Here is a 21,100-nt window from a genome sequence, read left to right as displayed (position 1 = left end):
GAAAAACTGATGACATTGGCTAGACAACAGTTATTTGCACATGCCACTTCTTTCCAGCTTCCATATCCTTGAAAACATGAAAGATGCTCTTATAGAAATCTGAGTATTTCAGACTGTCTATAGCTGCTCAATATAATTTTTTTCCTTTTTTGAAACTTTTCAAATCTATTTACTTTGAGATGCCAGACCATATATGAATTAAGATGGGTATACTTGAAAAATATTTAAGGATATAAGAACATCCTTATGGAAAATGTTAAGTGGAAAAAGTAGAATATAAAATGTGTATAAAAGTATGATCCCAATTTTGAAAATATATATATTTAAAATTTTTAATTTAGAAATATCAGCATAAAATCAGAAGAAAGACTGTTTTTCTCTTTGCCGCAGAAGTTGTAGGTGTTCATTTTCTTTATACTTTTATAGAGTTTTCAGGATTTCTGCATATAGTCATAAACAATAAAGGTTATCTTTACAAAGCAGCCTTTTGGGTTATTAAACATTTTCAAAAACAATCAAGAACATTGTTGTGAAAGCTGCAAGCCGTTGGTATCTGTCCCAAGGACTTTGTTGTAGGAAGGCTGTGTCTGCACAGAACCAGCCCCTGGCCCAGGCCGGGGCTGAGCCCTCAGGTGTGCACCGGTCGTGTCCTTCCCTCCGTGGGAATCGCGTTTTCATCGTCGGGAGCATACAGGACTGAGAGAGAGTCCGCTTTGGTCATCAGAAATCTTAGGGGAAAGTGCCGTGTGTCTTATATTGTACCTGTTTAATATTATCAGGAGTGCTGAATGACTACTAAGTTGTTGTCTGAAGCTATCACTGAACCTAGCCCAGCATTCTCCAGATTGGGCTACACAGTAGACAATTTTATTTACGTTAATGTTGTATTAGAAAAATCCAGTGAGTGATACACATTTAAATCCTTGAGTCTACCAGAAGTATATTCTCTCCCTACTTTCACTGATTTTTTACAAACTTATATAAAACAATTAAAAACCATAACCTTTATGCATTTTTATCTCTCTGAAGTTCAGTGAGATAATTATAATAATATGCGCTCGTGTACTTGTGTTCCCTGTAGAAGTAAAGAGATTGGCTGAAAAGGAAGACTGGGTTGTCGACAGTGAAGGCCTGACGTCCCTAGTAAGTTTAAATTCTTTTCAGTGATTAATCATTAGTGTCTGTTATATTCAAAATAATTGACTTATTTTGATAATGAGCGTATGCTCTCTATTGCAACTCCAAAACGTTTCTGGAAATGGAAAAGCAAACTTCTTAAAGTTTTCCTTCTCAGAGTCATTTTTGCTTAACACTAACCACAGGTATTTAAAAATTAGTAAAAATAGTGGATCCCCCTTTAGAGTGATCTTTCTTCATCCTGTAACTCTTAACTGTTTTTTGTTGAGTTACATTTTTTAATGTAATTCTAAGTTACCCAGCAATTTGAATTTTTCAGAAAAGCAGGATAGGAAACCAGTGCTGTTGCTGGGCCCTAAGGCAAAACAGGCAACAGCGAACTTCTCCAGACGCATGCAGGGGTCAGGTGGGCAGTTAAAACCATGGTCTGTTCGCTCTTTTCAGACGGGGCTTTGAGATTTTCAGAATCCCCTTGAAAATAGTGTTAGTGTTAGAGTTCGTGAGTTCTCGTGTTTTCGAGTCTGTCCCATGGATCCCACAGCAACCTGTATGTGGGTGTCAGGCAAGGTTAAAACATTCAGTGGCTTAAAACAAGGGGGCATTTCCTTTTTCTCTCCCACTAAAGAGGTTGGGACTGGTGTGGCAGCTTTGTCATGTAGTACGGGCAATGTCCAGGGCTCCTCCGACTCCTGCTTTGTGACCCTTAGTGTGGCTCCTCTCTCAGGATGGCCTCATGACATGGGATGGCCACTGCAGTTCCAGCCACCACAGCCTTATTCCTGTCAGCAGGGAGGTCCAGCATTTTCCCAGGAGCCACAACTGACAACTCTGTTTACATCTAATTGGCCTTAATTTATCCACGTGCCTACCCCTGTCTGCAACGGAGGCTGGAAAAAATGTAGTTTTTCAGCAGACCACAATCCTGGCCCCAACAGTTTCTGCCTTACCTTAGTAGACAGGTACAGTAGAATAAAACGGCCTGACTTGCCCACATTTACAAAGTAGTGGGGCTCAGGTTGTTGAGGAGCAACCATCCCCTGTAACATTTCTTCACGTCCTTGAATTTGTGTGCTTGTCCACAACCTTCCTCTGACAGTTGGGGAATTTTTTTTTTTGAATTTTATTTTATTTATTTTTTTATACAGCAGGTTCTTATTAGTTATCCATTTTATACATATTAGTGTATATATGTCAATCCCAATCTCAGTTGGGGAATTTTTGACAAGTTGAAATTCTTCTTTTCCTCCAAAGTTCAAGGTTCTTTCTTAAGTTAATACAAAGCTATACAAGTGTGTGTTTGGAACAGCAGTGCTTACTTCCAAATTTTTGTAAATTAAATCATGCTTGAAATTAGGGAAATTTATTTTTAATAAGTCATAATTATATGTATATATTTTTTAAATCTTATTATTTTTCGCTGCGTTGGGTCTTCAATGCTGCGCATGAGCTTTCTCTAGTTGCGGCGAGCAGGGGCTGCTCTTCGTTGCAGTGCGAATGCTTCTCATTGCGGTGGCTTCTCTTGCTGCAGAGCGCGGGCTCTAGGCGCGCGGGCTTCAGTAGTTGCGGCACACGGGCTCAGTAGTTGTGGCTCACAGGCTCTAGAGCGCAGGCTCAGTAGTTGTGGCACACGGGCTTAGTTGCTCTGCGGCATGTGGGATCTTCCCAGACCAGGGCTCGGACCCATGTCCTCTGCATTGGCAGGCGGATTCTTAACCACTGCACCACCAGGGAGGTCCCTGTAATTATATTTTAAAGGAATTAATTTTAATAAAAATTTGTTTTGATTTATTTGGTTTATTTTTCACAAGTATTTATGTTTAAATACAAACTATCCTATAACTAAATATTGGGTTGGCCAGAAGGTTCGTTCGTTTTTTTCCGTAAGATGGCTCTAGTAGCACTTAGTTGTGTTTAACTTCATTTGAAACAATTTTGTTAGATTGTATGTGACACCTGTCATATCAGCATGCATTTAAAAAAAAAGACTTATCAAAATTGGTGAATTTTTGTGTAGCCATTTTAATATTGAAGATGGAAGAAGAAAAGCAACATTTTCGGCATATTATGCTCTATTATTTCAAGAAAGATAGAAACGCAACCAAAATGCAAAAAAAGATTTGTGCGGTGTATGGAGAAGGTGCTGTGACTGATCGAACATGTCTAAAGTGGTTTGCAAAGTTTCGTGCTAGAGATTTCTCGCTGGACCATGCTCCACGGTCGGGTAGACAGGTTGAAGTTGATAGCGATCAAATCGAGACAGTAATTGAGAACAACCAATGTTATACCACGCAGGAGATAGCCGACATACTCAAAATATCCAAATCAAGTGTTGGAAAATCATTTGCACCAGCTTGGTTATGTGGATTGCTTTGATGTTTGGGTTCCACATAAGTTAAGCGAAAAAAACCTTCTTGACTGTATTTCCGCATGCAAGTCTCTACTTAAACGTAATGAAAACGTTCAGTTTTTAAAACAAATTGTGACGGGCGATGAAAAGTGGATACTGTACAATAATGTGGAACGGAAGAAATCATGGGGCAAGTGAAATGAAGCACCACCTACCACACCAAAGGCCGGTCTTCATCCAAAGAAGGTAATGTGTGTATGGTGGGACTGGAAGGGAGTCCTCTATTATGAGCTCCTTCCGGAAAACGAAACGATTAATTCCAACAAGTACTGCTCCCGGTTAGACCAACTGGAAGCAGCACTCTATGAAAAGCATCCAGAATTAGTCAACAGAAAACGCATAATCTTCTATCAGGATAACACAAGACCGCATGTTTCTTTGATGACCGGGCAAAAACTGTTACAGCTCGGCTGGGAAGTTCTGATTCATCTGCCGTATTCACCAGACATTGCACCTTCAGATTTTCCTTTATCGGTCTTTACATAATTCTCTCAATGGAAAAAATTTCAATTCCCTGCAAGACTGTGAAAGGCACCTGGAACAGTTCTTTGCTCAAAAAGATAAGTTTTGGGAAGATGGAATTATGAAGTTGCCTGAATAATGGCAGAAGGTAGTGGAACAAAAGGGTGAATACGTTGTTCAGCAAAGTTCTTGGTGAAAATGAAAAATGTGTCTTTTATTTTTACTTAAAAATCAAAGGCACTTTTTGGCCCACCCAATATTTAGAGGAAGGAGGTGTGGAGCAGACTGTACCATCCAACACAGCAGCCACTTGGCACACAGCTTCAGACTCCAAAGAAAGAAACAAGTACAGAAGAAAAGAATATCTCAACTTTCTGTATTGACTACATGTTGAAATAATGCTTTGATATATTACACGTTATGAACTAAAATTTAGGTTTTTCTTTTACTTTTCTTATTGTGGTTCCTGGAAAATCTAAGATTACGTACATGACGTGTGCTTGTGGCTCACACTGCACTTGTGTTGGGCAGCACTGGTGTGGAGGGAAGGCCCTGTGCTGCTTCAGTGTCTGGTCCGGTTACGTCCTCAGTTCTGTCTCAGTAGCCGTGCCATCTTCAGAAACCACTTAACCTCTCTGCCTCTAGTTAAAGAAGCGGAATGCTTGTTCACAGTGTTGTTGGTTACGATTAAATGAGATGCTGTAGAAAAAAGCTGTAACCTACAAAGCTTTATACACATACAGAGGATTTTAATTTATTAAACTAATACTTGTAATAGTGGGACCACTATGATAAAAATACCTTAAATGTACATAAAGCCTTACTATTATCAAAACTCTATCCTATGCCCCTGTCTTCCCTAATTATCACAGCAGGCCTGGATGGCAGGCCAGAGACATCGCTGGACCAGCACCGCTGAATTACTGCCCCAAATGAAACAAGCCAGGCAGAGCAGACAGCACAGTCCTGACCCTGGGTTCTTAGTACCAGCTTCAGATCATCTTGTGCAAAGAAAAAGATGTGTGTTCAGTTTGAGAAAACAGAGCATCTGTTTTCAAGGATTTATGTTCATTAAAAAAAAAAAAAACAACAACAAACTGACAAAATATGAACAACTTAGTCATAAAATAGGTATTGGCTTCAGGTTAGTGTTTTTTGTACACAGAGTCTAGTGTGCGCATGTGGTGGCTGCACATCTGGGTCCCCAGTGTGTGCGCGTGAGATAACAGCCACCTCTAAGGTTGGTTGGTTGGTTGTAGAAGATAAGCCCCCATGAAAGTCCTTCAGAGTGGTTACTGTAGAGACTTGTTTCTAATAAATTTAAAGTTTATAACATGGTAAGAAACTGTAACCATAGAATAGCTAGTCTCATGTTTGGTGACACACAAGCCAGAGATCTAAAGCCACTTAACAGGTGATTTGGTGCCAGCCAGTGTGTCTCATTGGGCATTGTTGAAGAAATGTGCTAATAATCCCATAGGCCTCTGGGAGCTGAGCCTGCTGTCAGCTGTGGGCACAGACTTCCCGTGAGAGGGAAGGTACGTCCAGGCTTAGAGCAATGTCCAGGGTCCAGCTTTGAGTGTTTACCTAACATCTGAAATTCTCAGGTTTTGAACAGAGAGTCAGTTGTCTCAAAGGCTGTTACATACACTACTTTACATTTTCTTAGCATTTCCATAGTACTGATCCCATTCGTTTGAAATAAGGATGTTTTTCTTTCCCTGTGAGTCCTTATCAAGTTAAAGAAATGCACATGAGCTTTGCCCCCATGACTGTGCTTTCAGCTGAGTGTCTGAAACAGCTCGTTGGAGAGCATCCTGTTTTCCACTCATGTTGAAAATGTTTTCTGCCTGTTTTCAGTTTGGATAATTCTGAGAATTTTCTCCTTTCAGAATAACTGGAATGATATGTGATAACTTATAATCAGCCAGCTTGGGTGATTCACTGACAAAATGCAGAGATAGTGCCTTTTCTTTCTTTTCAGAAAAAAGAAATCGCAGCTGTGTAGACTCATGTGCTCCCATTCCCACTGGCAGTGCTCTCCGGGCTCTCTGTTCACATTCTAAGGCAAGACAGTTAGGAAACGGCACAGGAACAGGAACATTGAACTGCCTGCCATTGGATTTGGGGTTGAATTCCCAGTGTTATTACTGTAACATCTTAGATTTTCCTACCTTCTGGGGCAGGTAGGTGGGTTCGTAAGGCCGGTGTCTACCAGGATTTTGACACTTTACTTTCTGTAGGCGGTATTTTCTCTCACATCCACCCCTGCCCCCGCCCCCAACCTTCTTTCTCTGCACTTAGACTTTTGCATGTTCTTTATGGTGCCCTCTGGTGGCTCCAAAGTGCAGTATTAAAATGACATTAAGTTGAGGTGCTATTAGTTTTCCTTAAGCCTGGATTCCTTTTTGTGAGAGAGTAAACTTGTCTTTCTTTGGTTTGTATACAGGTGTGTCTTTTTTTCTGTTCGATTTTTCCCTGAGTTCTTTTAGTAATTGAAGCAGATTTTGCCCAGAGCTGGTTCAGCTGAACTGAGCCTTGCCCTGCCCCGCGCAGGCTCTACCAGGCTCTGGCCCGTGGTGGTGACTCGGCGCCTCCAGGCCCCTCCTGTCTCTGTCCGGAGGCGGCCCCTCTTGCCCTTGGTCTCAGCTTGGATGTTGTCACTGGCTCAGGGGCTTCTCCTGCTTAGGGCAGAGCCCCTCTGTCAGTTTTCCTCTGAGTGCCCGCTCGTTCTCTTCATGGCACTTACCCTACTTTGCAGTCCACTTATTTTATTTCTGTACTTTTTTTTTTTGTAAAAGTGACAGTTTTGTCGACTCCATCCCAGAATGTACACGTAACGAGAACACGTGTCACTGTCCCCTGGAGTGGGCCTGGCACGAGGAGGTGTAGTTAGGGCTCATTCAGACTCATCCTGAAGCCCATTTGTTGGACATATTTTCAGGTTTCATTTCTGACTTGATGGACATAGAAGGTGACTGTAGAGATGGTTTGGAATGAAAGGTGTGGGCCTTCCTCTGGGTCATCGTACTAACGACCCCTGGGAGATGAGGAAGGCCCGGGAGATGGAGCTCGTCCCAGAGTATGTTACGTCTGCGCTTCATCCCGGCATCTGCCTCTCAGGAGAGTAGAATTTTGAAGAAAAATTCTCATTCTACCCAACTTCTATTCTAGTTGAATTAGATGTGCTTCCAACTGTCAAGATTCATGGTCTTTAAATATCAAGTGCAGAACATGCCAGGTCTAGGTCCGGGTGGCGGGGAGGCTGTGTGTGTCTCCATCCCTTTCCGCACGTCTGGAAATCTGGGCGTCGGGGCCAAGTTTGCTTCTGCTCGGGGTCTGCATGCCCAGGTCCTGTTGCTTTTGTCTTCTGCAGCCGTGCCAGTTTGAGCGCTGCGTGGTGCACTCCCTGCAGTCGCTGCGAGAAGTCCTGGAGTGCAAGCCCGGAGAAGCCAGCGTGAGTGTCTGAGAGCAGCCGTCCGCGGTGGGGGCCGGGCAGCCGGGGGCTCCCCTTGCAGGTTTGGGTCATTGCGATGCCAGAGCTGCTGCCCTGTCACTCAGGCCACAGTCACTCGGCCCGAGGCCAGCTCTCCATTCCTGTCCCCTTTCAGAGTCAGGTGGCCCACACTGGATGCACTTTCCCACGTGTTAACTTCTTCTATCAAACTGTATAAACAAAAAGTTTTCTTAGCCAAGTACAACAATTCTCCTTCTTCCTTACAGGTCTTTCAACAACCGAAAACCCAGGAAGAGGTTTGCCAACTAAGCATAAATATCATGCAGGTACTTTGTAAAAGCACTGATGCCCTGAAGCCTGAAATAATGCAAATTATTAGTCTTCCCTACTACTCATAATCAGTGTATAGCAGATATTAAATATGTATTCTTTTTCTCTTCTTGTCTGAGAACATAATAGTTCATGGTAAATAAGTTCAAGGTAAGATTAGTTCCAACTTGCTTAGCAGTACCCCAATAACTCATTTTTATTATGCTCCCCTTTTTTGTGTTCTCACAGTACTTTGTGTGTATATATCTGTTAGAGCACAGATTAAATGACATGACAGTTGTTTACATGGTACCTAGAGCACCAAGTTCTTTGGGACCAGTGCCTTGTGGGCACATAAACCCAGTTGAACGCATGAGTGAATGAGTGAGAGGAAGGAAATAAAATACATTCAAGAACTTAACAATGGGATCGGAACATAGGTGCTTTAAATTTTTTTTATCACTTAGCGTTATACATTGGGGTGTGTGTTCCCAGTGCTCACATACTTTTATGTGTATGTGAATATATACTCTATATGTGGGACATACAGTCTATCACTTGCAGAAGGTATATATGCATACATACCACTTAATGGAGATACGCTGTATTTCTGGTTATTTATGTAAAATTATCTTTAATGTCCAAATAGATTAGTATCTAAGCATTCATACCACTGAAACGTCTTATTTTTGACTTAGGTTTTTATATATTGTCTGGAACAGTTGAGCACCAAGCCTGATGCCGATGTAGATACTGCACAGTAAGTAGAGCTGAGAGTAGCCTCATCGATGCATTTACCAGGATTGAAAATACAGACTCTTGTTCTATGTTTGGTCTTATACCCTGGGACTTCCAATAAGAGAGAGCAAGTAGTCATATGAATTACATTTTTATATATTTGGCCTGTATTCTTTCCACAATTTCTTCATCTTCTGAACTTGTCTCACCTTTACTAGAGGCACATTGAGCAAACTGAGCACACGATTAGCTTACTGATTATCCAGAGGAACAGGGTTTATAAATAATAAAATAGGGAGTTAAAATGCGTGACTCCTCGTTGATAGCTGTTGTGGTTCTGGTGCAGGGGCTTGCCCCGGCACTCCTGTTAAAGGGACACTGTCTGGGCCATTCTTGGTTAGTTGAGCTCCAGAGGACACATCTCGGTTCCTGATGTTTCCAAATCCGTGTGATAGTTCTTTTATAATGCTGCTCTCTGGGATTTTTTTTAAACCGAATTTTTCTGACTGTTTGGCACCTGTAACTTCTGTGTACCTAAGGTTTATGCTCTCTGACACAGATGATACTGAAATAAATGCCTCTTAAATCTATAACTGACAACTGGAATTTTTTCCATGTTTGTCTGTTTCCATGTTTCCATGGTTTTTGCCTCTCAGTATATAAGACACTTATCTCTCTGAGACCTAATAAATATTTAGTTGTTCTAGTTTTTCTTTGCTCTTTATATGTTTATTAGCACATTAATTTACCAGGAATTTGTATTGTTAATCAGTTTCCTGATGTTTTGGATTAAATAAGTCTTGTCTTCTTGTTTTGTTACAATTTCTCTTCCTTACATCATTGAATTCTAATATGTAGTGAAGGTATTTCTGAACTTTATCTTCTGTTCTATTCATTCACAAATGTTTCCTATCAGTGTTTGTTGTTTTAATTATCAGTAGTTTGGTTTTTTTTTTTAATGTTTTTCAGATTGGTATCCTTTTATTGCTTCTTTATTTTAAACTTATTTTATATGTTTATCTATTTAGACTTCCATATGAATTCTAAAATCAGTTGGTTAGATTTAAAGAAAAGGAATCCTGCTAAGGTGTTACTTGCGATTCTGCTGTATCTGTAAATTAATCAGTGGGTCTTTGGTGTTTCCTCCCCTGCAGCTTTCTGTGTCTGGTCACTTGTTAGGAAATTAACTAATTTCCTAACTCAGCTCACCTCAAGTCATTTACTATGAACGTGAGCTTGAAAAAGTCCCCTCTAGATTCTGATGGGCAAAAACATTTCAGTTATGAGAGTCTATAGCTAGAAATTAAATTATTGGGAAGACCCCAAAAGCACATTTTACGTGGCCCACGTTAATAGATAGTCCACAGTGTCTACTTTGAGCTGTTAGGTGTTAAATATTACAGAAAGTTATATGATTTTTGACCAAGAGATTTTAAAGTCAAATTTACATAGGTTTCATTGCATTTTTTATTGAGGCATAATTGACATATAACATTATGTTACCATTTTTAATTTTAGTGCTTTAACTTTTTCTCTTACTTGCTTCTCTATTCAGTCTCTCCGTTGACGTTTCTTCTCCTGATTTGTTTGGAAGTATCCATGAAGACTTTAGTTTGACTTCTGTAAGTAAGATCATAAATAATTAAGATGATAAATAGAAAGTAAAACGTCATTTTTTATAAAACATGTCATTATGACTGTTTCATAACTCAGTCTAAATTATTAATACTTTGTTACCACATTACTGCTATAGCATGCTACTCTTACTTTGGAGCTGTGTTTTATTTTGTGAAAGGTTTAGTAAAAATATAATTTTGTAAATATTCCACACTTAAAAATCTTTTAGCTGAAGTTGCAGCTTAAGTAGCTCCATCGCCTCTCTGCATCGTGTGGAGATCCTGAGTGTGGTACCCTGGTGCTTGAAAGCTGGAGAGGAGGCAAAGGACAGGCACCGTTTCTCCGCATTTTCCCTCTTTAAACAGAGAAGCTCTGCTTTTCTCTATTTTTTTTTTTTTTGTTGTTAAGTTCCCTAATAGCATTTTATTTGAACACAAAATTCCATGGCAAAACCAAAACCAAATCACCTTTTGTATAAACACACATATATTTTAAACATATGCATGTGTTTAGCGACGATTCACACATACACTTTATCCTGTATGTAAATTTAGCTGTTGAAATTCAAACTCCAGCTATCCTAAAAAAACAAAAACAAAAACAAAAACAAAAAACAACCCTCTCTGGTTTGTCATCAGCTTGAATGCTGTGTGTGTATGTGTATGTACCTCTCAAGAAAGAAAACATGTGAACTAAATTTCCTGCCATATATAATTTCTACAGTTATTATAAGTATGAATTCCTAAATAAGGATTTGTTATATTAGGAAAAATAGAGTTTAATCAAAGTAATTTTTTTTAAAAAGCTATTGTAGGTTTAATTACTTGGGTGACTAGGTAGATAACAGTACTGTTCATGAAGAGAATTCAGGAAGAAAATAGTTTCTAAAGAAAGATTAAAAATTCAGTTTGGGACCAGATGTGTTGAATGAGAGACGTTCAGGTGGGATGTCTGGTGGGTGATTGGACCCCAGGAGAGAGATCTAGGTACAGATTTGTGAGTCAGCAGTGTAAGGCCTGGGAGTGGATGAGAATACTAGGGAAAACAGTAGGAGGAGAGGAGGGCCAAATATATAAAAATAATATTGGGGGTGCCAGTATTTAAGGGAAGGCCTGAGGCAGAGAGCCTGGAAGTTCCCTGAGAAGGAAGAATCAGAGAAGGAAATCCAGGGACAGGTGGGAGAGCGCGTTTAAGCAAAGGAATATTGAACGGTATCGCAGACTGACAGAGCATCAGGCCGGGTCAGACAGAAGCCAGGCCTCGTGGGAGGGCGTGTGGATGGCCGAGGGGCAGCTGCCTGCGCTGGGTCAGGGATGAGTGGCAGCTGAGGAGGGCGATGTGGTGAGTTCAAACCGTTCTTCCGCTGTGAATGGGAGAGAAGGACATGCGAGGAAGGATCCTTCTCAGTGGAGAAAGGCCTTGCTGCCTGTCTGGCCAACCACGCTTCTTCTGGGTCTTTTGGGACAAGCCTAATTTCTACATGACTGTCTTCCCAGTGTTTGGAGCAGCTGCCGTGTGCTCACATGTTCCCTTCTTGAGCTAACACGGCTTGCTGGGCAGTGGTTCTCCTCTGAGCCCCCGACTCCCCCAGAGCCACGCCTTCGCCTCCTCTCCTCTGTCACCCAGAGCCCTGCATGCTTCGCACTTGCTTCTGCTGGTCACTGGACCTTCTCTGTCCCATTTCACTCTCCTGAAATTGTTCCAAATTTGGTACCAAATTCAGTTCCTGTGTTTTTCCCCATTGGATGATACCGTGTTAGATTTGGTCCAGGTAATTGAGATCTTCTTAGGGTCTTGTTCTGTTATCCAGCAGAGAGGCACCTGTGGGAAGAAAGAGGGCTAGGTTTCTGGTTCGCTTGCTGGTCTGCTGCTTACTGACAGAAGCACCTCGGGCTTGCCACGGAGGGTGGCCTGATGGCCGCATCACAGAGGTGCTGTGGAGTAGCCAGAACAGCCCGTGAGGCCGTGGGGTCCTCAGGCTGCAGGTGCTCCCGTGGACAGGTTGAGCTGTTATTTTCAAACATAGGTATTCATCTGAGTTGTTTGTCAGCTTTTGATGAGTCATTCAATTTTAAGAATTTGATTGTTTGTCAGGTTTTCTTCCCACTTTTGTTTTCTGTGATTGGTTGTATTTGAGGAAAAAATACACTTACTAAGAGTAAGACTTCAAATCACTCAAATAGTTTTTCCATTCTGGGGGAAGAACCATTCAGATTACAAGGGTAAAAATCAACCAGAGTTAATTAATGAAGAGGGCAGAGAAGGTGTGGCAGGCTGGGGTGGGCTGCTGGGAGGCGGTGCCTGGAGGGTAATTAAGGATTGATCGTGGGGCTGAGAGACCAGTTGAGATATTTGGGATGCCACTGCTCAGAGTGGCTGATGAAGCGTCACGGTGACTTTATGTCACACGTTTTACAAGGGCCAACATAACAGTGACAGTTAGGTGTGGGCAGGGGTCTGGCCTCCCCCAACCTCACGTGTCACCTCCTGGTGCCCACCTCACGCGGTTTGAACACGGAATGTGGGCGAGGAGTAGACGCACAGCGCACTTGTTTCAGGCTTGTTGTAGCCGCCACTTCCTGTCCGTAGAGTCATTCAGGCCACTGACAAGCTTTCATTGCTTCGAAAGCACTGTAATAATTCCTGGGCCTTTTAATTATATTTGTTGATGACCACAAAAGGCAGCAAATAGGCCACGCTCTGCCAGAACTAAACAGTAAAATTTTAAATAAAGACATGGAAAGTTTTACACATTTTGAGGGAGCTGAATGGAATTCTTGGGTGATCCAGGCTCAGTGAGCCTAGCCCTGTGGTCTGTGCACCTGCCAGGGCCTGGTTATTCCCATCTGCCTTCCTGACACTAACCTAAGTTACCCTGATTAGTACACAGCAGCGATCAAAGTGTGGGTGAGAGCTTCTCCTAGAAAGGAGTTCTGCCTTAGTTTTTAGTCAAGGATCTAAACCAAGGCCCTAAATTAGTCACAGTTGTTCCAGAGAAGCCCTCACACCTGAGGGAGCAGGGACAGTGCTCAGACAGCCCCAAGCACGGGGACAGTGCCATTCCTAGAACTGTATTTACAAAGCCAGTTCTTCTGAACTCTGAGTGGATGATTGATTCATCAGCCTGGGGGGGTCTGGTAATTTTGATAAGAAGTCACCTTAAATAGCGGGAAGCCTGGGGAGTGTAGAACGGCGCCCTGCATGGCTGACCGGGGGAGAGTCCCCATAAGAGGGAGACTCTTCTACATAAGAAATTCTGTGAAGGCCTGGTTTTTGAAGGAGCCCATCTATGGATGGCATTACAATTCTCTTCCAAGTTATAAGAAATTTAGAAATTATTTTCTGAGAGTTTCTACATTTTTTGGTAGTTATTTTTAAATATCCATTTTTATAGCTTTTTTTGGGTGCAAAACGTATGAAGTGGAATAACCAATAAAGTAGAATCCCTTTCCTAAGAACAGCAGCTGATCGTATTTTACTAGTTTACTGTGTTGCAGCAATCTGTTTTTCCATACAGCTGTTAAATTTCAAAAGGAATTTGAGTCAAACATTATTTGGCTCTTTAGTGTGTCATGTCATAGCGAGCCAATTAGTAGAATTATAGAATTGTATTGTGTTTCTCCCTGTTACTGGAAAGAAGGAACCAAGAAAAACAAAGCATTGAATATTGATATTAAACACCAAGAGATTATAATTAAATTTAACAAGTGATAAATGTTATCTGTTAGACTTTCAATTTGTTACTATAGATAATTTTCTAAAAATTTGTTTTGGTTTTAGGAGCAGAGACTTTTGATAGTCCTGAGTAATTGCTGCTACCTAGAACGTCACACCTTCCGAAATATCGCAGAACATTTTGAAAAGCACAACTTCCAGGGAGTAGAAAAAATAACACAGGTAAATGGATCGCGTTAAACGGACAAGTGGTGGTGTCATCTGCTCCGTTCCCAGCTGTTTCCTCAGCGCCCCCCGCCCCCCGCCCCCGCTCCTCCCCGCGCCCGGTCCCTCCTTCTCACGGCTCACCTGAGTCACTGAGGTAATGCTCTCCTCTTTCTCTAGAGCAAAGCCCTCTCAAGGTTAGAGCTTTTCAAAACTGAGGGAAGAAAAGGAAAGAAAGGCTTCAAACCCAGATCTTTAGGAGTCATCTCTGATTTGGCTCCTTTTAGGTTAAAGCTTCTACTTCTAGCCGCCAGCAAACCCTGAGCCTGCAGAGCCACCTCTTCTTCCTCCCTCCCTCCCGCTCCAGGGGGCCGCAGCAGTGCTTCTGCTTGCCTGCCAGAGCACACGCACACACACTCGTGCACAGCTGTAGGTTGCTTTGTCTTACCTGAAAAAGACATACCCTCCAATCTCCAGTCCTGCCTGTAGAAAGGTGGACAAAAATGAGTCCTGTATAAATCAATGGAGTAGGTATTTTTAATGTTACACTTTGTTGATTATATTTTTCAAGTAAGCAGAAAAGGAAAAAATGAAGTAATCATGTTATTATTAAAGGTTGCTTGGTTCCTGGACAAAAGTTTATCAGATTTCTAAGTAAAACTAAGCTAGAACCACTTTTCTAATGTCAGTACAGTTTTCTCAGTGCAAAGAATAAGAAAGATAGTGATCTTGTTAATCTTACAATCAAAACGTGCTCTTGATGGATTGCATACTTTTTACAAATGATGGTTCCAGTTCATGAGCTAGATTGGGATTTTTTTTTCAAAGATTGAAAATGTCAGAGTGGGCGGCTGTGTCTTGTTTTCTTGCCTTTTCATAAAGATTAATCATCCTGATGAGAAATGTTGTGACTTAAGACTTTAGGGCCAAATGTCGAGTTCATTTCCAGAAATTTTTCTGTTGAGAACTGCAAGGTGCTCTCTTGCAGTAGAAAGTTAGTATTTGTAGAAAGTGGGCATTTCGTTTTTATGCAGTAACAATAATGACACTAACATTATTACTGAAGAAATCTTTTATCATTTTAAAAATATATGAAGTGATTAGGGACTGCATATAACAAGCAGGGAGATTTTTAGGTTTTTACAAAGTTATGAGTGGGAATTATCTGTTAGGTTCAGTTTGTATCATTAAGAAGAAGAATGAAATTGACATGCAGATAGGCTTTGATGGCCTTCCCAGTCTTTGTCCAGATTGTTCTGAGACAAGGTGACATGAAGGATCTGGAGGTGGGCTATTCTTGGCACTCAGAATTTGGAATTGAATATTTTGAAATCATTCAGTTGAGTATTAAAGGAATAGACAGTAAACTAGATTTATAGTGTTTGTGCTGATTCTGTTTTTTATGAGTGTATTCATTAATTTCATGATGACAATCAAGTAAAATATATTTCTTGAATTAAGGTATAAAAGTTGCCAACTGCTACTGTTTTTCACGGTTCCTTTCTCAAATGACAGATAGCTCGGGAGGCCCAGGTCCTAGAACAATCCCAGGGCACGTGTGTCCTATGAACATTGGTTATCCGTTCTCTGGCTCTGCTCTGCTCTGCTCTGCTCTCAGAGGGAAGTGCTCACCGAGGGCTTCTGCCTGGTGTGCTTCTACCAGACGGGCCCCACCTCCCTCAGGTCTCCTTCTGGCTGCAGGTGGGGACTTTGCCAAGGGTCCTCCAGGCATAGTTCCTTCTGCTTTCTTACTCCGCCAGGAGCTCCACCAGGAGCAGCACAGAAATGGCCAGCCTTTTCAGTTCCCTTTGTCTCGGTCTCCATCTTCAAGAGTAGAATTAATTTTTACATAGGAACAGTACGTGCATAATCACGCTTGTTAGGCGTTTATTAAAATTTAATCATCACTCATCCTTTAAAGCTAGAATGATTTTATATACACAGTTTTATTTGATGAAAATAGCTCTGTGAAGTAATCAAGGAAAGTATTATTAACTCCATTTTTTTCATGCAGAAAAATGCTCGGAGAGGTTAATGCCTTGACCTATAAGCAGCAGAGCAAAGCAGGACTCAAAATTAAGTTTTCTCGTGCTAAATCCAGAATGCTTTCTGGCCCAGCACCATACATATATTAAGATAAAGAACAAAATTGTTTCCATGAAAGCACACCAAAGGAATAGGACATGAAGCCGGTTGATTAATGTATATCATTTCGCACTTGATGAAACAACATTAAATAATAAACATTAAATTTATCAGATCAGAGTATCAAACTCCTCTTTCCCTACAAGTTACATTCTTTAAAATAGGCCCCATCATAGGCCTTCAGTGGATGTGCTGTTTGGAACCCGTACAGCAAGTGCCAACTCTGAGTGCTGTGTGCGTTTCCATGTGCAGTGCCAGCACCTTTGAGTCTTCCTCAAGTCTTGGAAATGTTTTTCCAGTCATGCATTTTTTTTCCTTATTATAAAAGTAAGACCTAATTATCATTTTTTAAAAAGAGAAATACTGAAAAAAAATTTTTATATCATCTATAATGCACCAAAGATGAACACTGTCTTATTTTAGTATATATAGTAATTAGTGTCTTTTATATGCCATATACCTGTGTGTATGTATGATATAAAAAAATATGAAACATTTTCCCGAATTCTGTTTACCTTGAATGTATCTTTTTCTGTCGGCTCTTCTGTTGTGAGCGCTTTTCCATTTTTATTAACTATTTTTGTAAAGATGAGCTTTATGGCTTTATAATATTTGTTAATGCAGATGTACCATTTTTTAATTTTTATGATTTTAACTTTTTTCCTGCTGGTTATTTTCGTTGTTGTTACTGAGAGGGGAAGATAGTCTTTGGTCACATTTCTTACTTCCTCACAGTGGATTCTTAGAAGTGGAATTACAACTCCAAAGACTCCTGGTGGAGTTTGCCAGATTGCTTTCCAGAAGCCAGTCTCACCACATTTGGCCATCATCACTGATTATAGTTTCTAATTTGATAAGTAAACATACTCTTTCATGGTATTTTCATCTGCATGCCTTTCCCTGCCTGGTAGGTTAACACTTTTTCATATGCTCGTTGACTGTTTACAGAGTTTTGCGTTCTAAGTTTCCTTTCTCAAAGTTCTAAGACCTTTGAGAAAGGAAAACCAGAGCTATATGGTTAATAAACCTTAGCTTATAATTTTATTGCGGTAGCTGTAATTACATAATTCCAAGGAATTTTTTTTTACATATATTTTAACCTGTGCCAGTCTTTTAAAAGGAATTAATCTGATTTTAGAGTTTGGATAATTGCAGACTTTTGACAGACTCAGGAATGTAGTCATAATGGCCATTAAAGTCTGGCATTAAATGCTTGATTGAGGTTTTATTTGAAGCCCCTAAATCTCTTTCAGGTATTCCAACATGGAGGTGGAGAAAGGACAGGTTTTTTGTTTTTTTTTTTAAAATATGTCCAGGGAAGGTCCTTTACAGCAATCAGTTTTAAAGGTTTTTGAGTCACTTGAACCATGGGTACCATATTTTACATATTCGATTATTTTTAGCTTAATTGTATATAATTCTTTTTTTGGCTGCTGTTTTTATTTATTTATTCTAGTTAAAACTTTGTTTTTTAATACAACTTTTAAAAGTTAAACTCCATTTACACTTACTACAAAATACTGGCTCTATTCCCCATGTTTTACAGTATATACTTGAGCCTATCTTACACCCAGTAGTTTGTACCTCTCCCCCCGCCCCCACTGGTAACCACTAGTTTGTTCTCTATATCTGTGAGTCTCTTTCTTTTTTGTTTCAGTCACTAGTTTGTTGTCTTTTTTTAGATTCCACATATAAGTGATATCATCCGGTATTTGTCTGACTTACTTCACTAAGCATAATGCCCTCCAGGTCCATCTGTGTTGCTGCAAATGGCAGAATTTCATTCTTTTTATGGCTGAGTAGTATTCCATTGTATACAGAGACCACATCTTCTTTCTCCATTCATCTGTCAGCGGGCACTTGGGTGCTTTCAAGTCTTGGCCGTTATACGTAGTGCTGCTGTTTTTTCACATAGAAGATGTTGTTTCAGAGATGAGAGAGAAGCTCAAAGTCTGTTTGGAAAGTTGGGGACGTGCAGGGCGTAAGTGAGTAAAACCATTGGTTCACCACTTGGGCAGGATGTGGGGTCCGAAGTCAAAACCTTGAACCCTGGCAGATAAAATTCAACCACTGGAGTTGTCTTTCACCCCACCCCTCTTCCCAGTTCTGTCCTCACGCTGGCGCTCCGGGCCCTCCTCAGTCTCATCTCATCTACTCCCTCCGTCCCTTTGTCAGTGGTGCCTGTGATCTTTAACCTGCAGGCCGTTCCTAGGCTTCGGATCTGTTTCCTACGAGACGTCTTCGCTGGAAGTTCCCCTGGGATATCAGGTCATTGTGTCCAAACCAAAATGGCCCTCCTCCTTCATGCCAGCCCCTTTCTGTGCGCCCTGTCTCAGTCGGCCAGCTGGGCCCTGGGGGTGTTCTGGCCTCCGTCTCGTGAAGACTGATGAGCCGCCCTCTGAATCCGTCTCCACCCCTCTGGTTGCTCTTCCTGCTCAGGCCCGGCCCTTCATCCGCCAACCACTGTGCTTTCGCAGGAGCCTCCCTCCCTGGCGCTCTGTGCCCTAAGTCCCTTCGCTCTGCATCATCCTTCAACTCCCATCTCAGATACAGGTGTCTCGTCCCACAGAGAGTCTCCTGTGGCGTGACCCTGCCCTGCCCTGTTCTCCCAAAGCACGCACGGGTGAGGGCCTCTGCTCTTCTTGCGATGCTTCCTTCAGAGGCTGGAATTACATTTGACACCTCGCATTGTGACTAGTTTAATGTTGCTTTGCTTCTTTTCTCGACTAAATTCTTTTCACATATTTCTGTATGAAATGTTTTATCCCTGCAGAGGAATAGCTCTTGTGTAGATAGATGTGAATTAGAAGAAATTGCAGCTGAAGAAATGCAGTGTCGTGATCAGGACCCTCGGTGCACATTTGCATCACCTCCCTCCCCTTGTAGAGAGTCACTTCTGCATTTCGTGGTTCCTAATTAACACGTTGTTTACTATTACCTGTTTCTGAGTTTTAAATAGCATCAGTGGGATCATAAGCATGCATTTTTCTATGACTCCTCTTTCTACTCAGTACTGTTTTTGAGGTTTATCCATGTTGCTGCAGGTAGGTTATGCTAATTTGTAAAATAAATTAGAGTGTCTCCTTTTTTCTTCTTCTGAGAGTTTATATAGAGTTGGAATTACAGTATTTGTTATCTGAATATTTAGAAGAATTCTGGTAAAACTTTCTGGGGCTGTATTTTCTTTGTGAGACAGTTTTTAATGACTGGTTCATTTTCTTTAATGGTTAAAGAACCATTCAGGCTTTCCGTTTCCTCTTGTTAATTTGGGTCATCTGTATTTTTCTTGGACTTTGTCCATTTTGCCTAAATTTTCAAATGTATTGGCATAAAATTGTTTTATAATAGTTCCGTATTCTTGCAATCTCAACTGCATCTACAGTTATGACCCCCTTTTATACTTAATGTTGCATGCTTAATATTTTAGTCTTTCTTTCGATCAGCTTTGCCAGAATCTTTTCAAGAACCAACCTCTGTCTTCACTGATCTCTCTTCACATCCTTGTTTTCTGAGGCAGTAACTTGGGTGCTGAGCTTAATTGTTTTGTTTACACAGCTCACTGATTCCAAACCTTTCTCCTTTTTCATATGAACATTTAAGACTATGTATTTCCCTCTCTCTAGTGGTGTGCCACATGCTAACACATGGTGTTCTCATTGTTCACTTTGTGTTTTCTAATTTTAATTGTGTGTTTTCCTTTGACACACCAGTATGTAGAGGTGTGATTTTAAATTTCCAAACTGAGGGAGCAGTTAGTTTCCATATTGGGAGTTAGTTTTTTCTTTGTTAGAGATTTCTGACTTACGTGTTCTGATGTCAGAATATCATGTTTTTAACTTTGTTGAAACTTGCTCTGCAGATGATACATGGTGAGTTTTCTGAAATATTCTACCTTGCTTGAAAAGATTGTCCTTCAGTTTTGAATACCACGTTCCGTTTGTGTCTGTTAGACCAAGCGTGTGAATTGTTCATATTTGTTCCTTTTGTTTGTTTGTGTGGTCTTTAATCTGTCCATTACTGAGAAAGATGTAGTACAGTCTCTCTTTGGCTACTTTTTAGATATTTTCTTCACCTCTAGCGTTCTGTAGTTCAACTATGATGTGTCTCTTGGTATGACTTTTTTTTTTTTTTCCCTTTTTCCCTCGACTCTGATTGATACTTTTAAGCAGTCCTGGAAAATTCTCAGCCATTACCTCGTCAAAAATTCTCCCCTGTTCACTCTTTTCTCCCTTCAAGAATTCCTGTTGGATCATATCAGACCTTATATTCTCCATGTCTCTTACCTTCTTCTTTCATGTTTTTTCCCTCATCTTTAAATTCTCTGTAATGATTAGGAATATTTCTTCAGCTCTCTCTTCTCATCCACTGCTGCTTCTGTTATGTTTAAAGTTGTTTTTCATTTCCAGAAACTCTTTTTGGTTTTTGTTACTAAGTCAGGAAAAATGATTAACTTACTCTGGAATAGTACAATTTGAAACATTATACCAGTGTAGGAGATGGTGGTGGTAAAGTGCTTTCCAGTGGCCCTCAGATGGTTCTGTGTAGGTGGCCACATCAGCTGCAGGCTATAGTCAAGTAAACGGAGAGGGATTTTTGCAGTCTGGTGAAGCCTGATTAATGGGATGTGAGCTGGTTAACTTGATTATAAAAAAATTCACAGAAAACGAACAGTTGGGGAATATATAGATCATAATCAGTCACAGGTTAGAACCACGGCAGAAGGAAGATGAGGAGAAATGGCTCCCGACAGCAAGTCCTAGGTAGTCCTCCTGTGTCAGAGTGACAGGATGTCCTGTTATATCACAGCTTGCTTTTTTGTTTTCATAGTGCCACCTCTACTAGGGATTAAAGGTTTATTTTTTTAAATTAACTATTTACTTGGCATTTATTTTGTCCACATTTGACAAGTTATGGTTCAGTAACATGAAGGAATGTCAAGTCACTGTCCA

At 40.8% G+C, this 21,100-nt stretch overlaps 1 protein-coding gene across 4 annotated transcripts in view; it reads left to right on the top strand.

Annotated features, from left to right (window-relative positions):
* Nucleotides 1–21,100, top strand: part of EXOC2 (exocyst complex component 2) — a 154,376-nt gene that overhangs the window by 96,682 nt on the left and 36,594 nt on the right. For all 4 annotated transcript variants that reach the window (XM_061195664.1, XM_061195661.1, XM_061195660.1 and 1 more), the window contains 6 exons: nt 1,082–1,143; nt 7,383–7,463; nt 7,730–7,789; nt 8,471–8,532; nt 10,066–10,132; nt 13,908–14,024. In XM_061195664.1, the coding sequence (XP_061051647.1) occupies nt 1,082–1,143; nt 7,383–7,463; nt 7,730–7,789; nt 8,471–8,532; nt 10,066–10,132; nt 13,908–14,024 (449 nt within the window). The remainder of the gene's footprint in view (nt 1–1,081; nt 1,144–7,382; nt 7,464–7,729; nt 7,790–8,470; nt 8,533–10,065; nt 10,133–13,907; nt 14,025–21,100) is intronic.

Source organism: Eubalaena glacialis, chromosome 7 (genome assembly GCF_028564815.1).
Source record: "Eubalaena glacialis isolate mEubGla1 chromosome 7, mEubGla1.1.hap2.+ XY, whole genome shotgun sequence".
Lineage (NCBI taxonomy): Eukaryota > Metazoa > Chordata > Mammalia > Artiodactyla > Balaenidae > Eubalaena > Eubalaena glacialis.
This window is presented reverse-complemented; position numbering and strand designations above follow the sequence as displayed.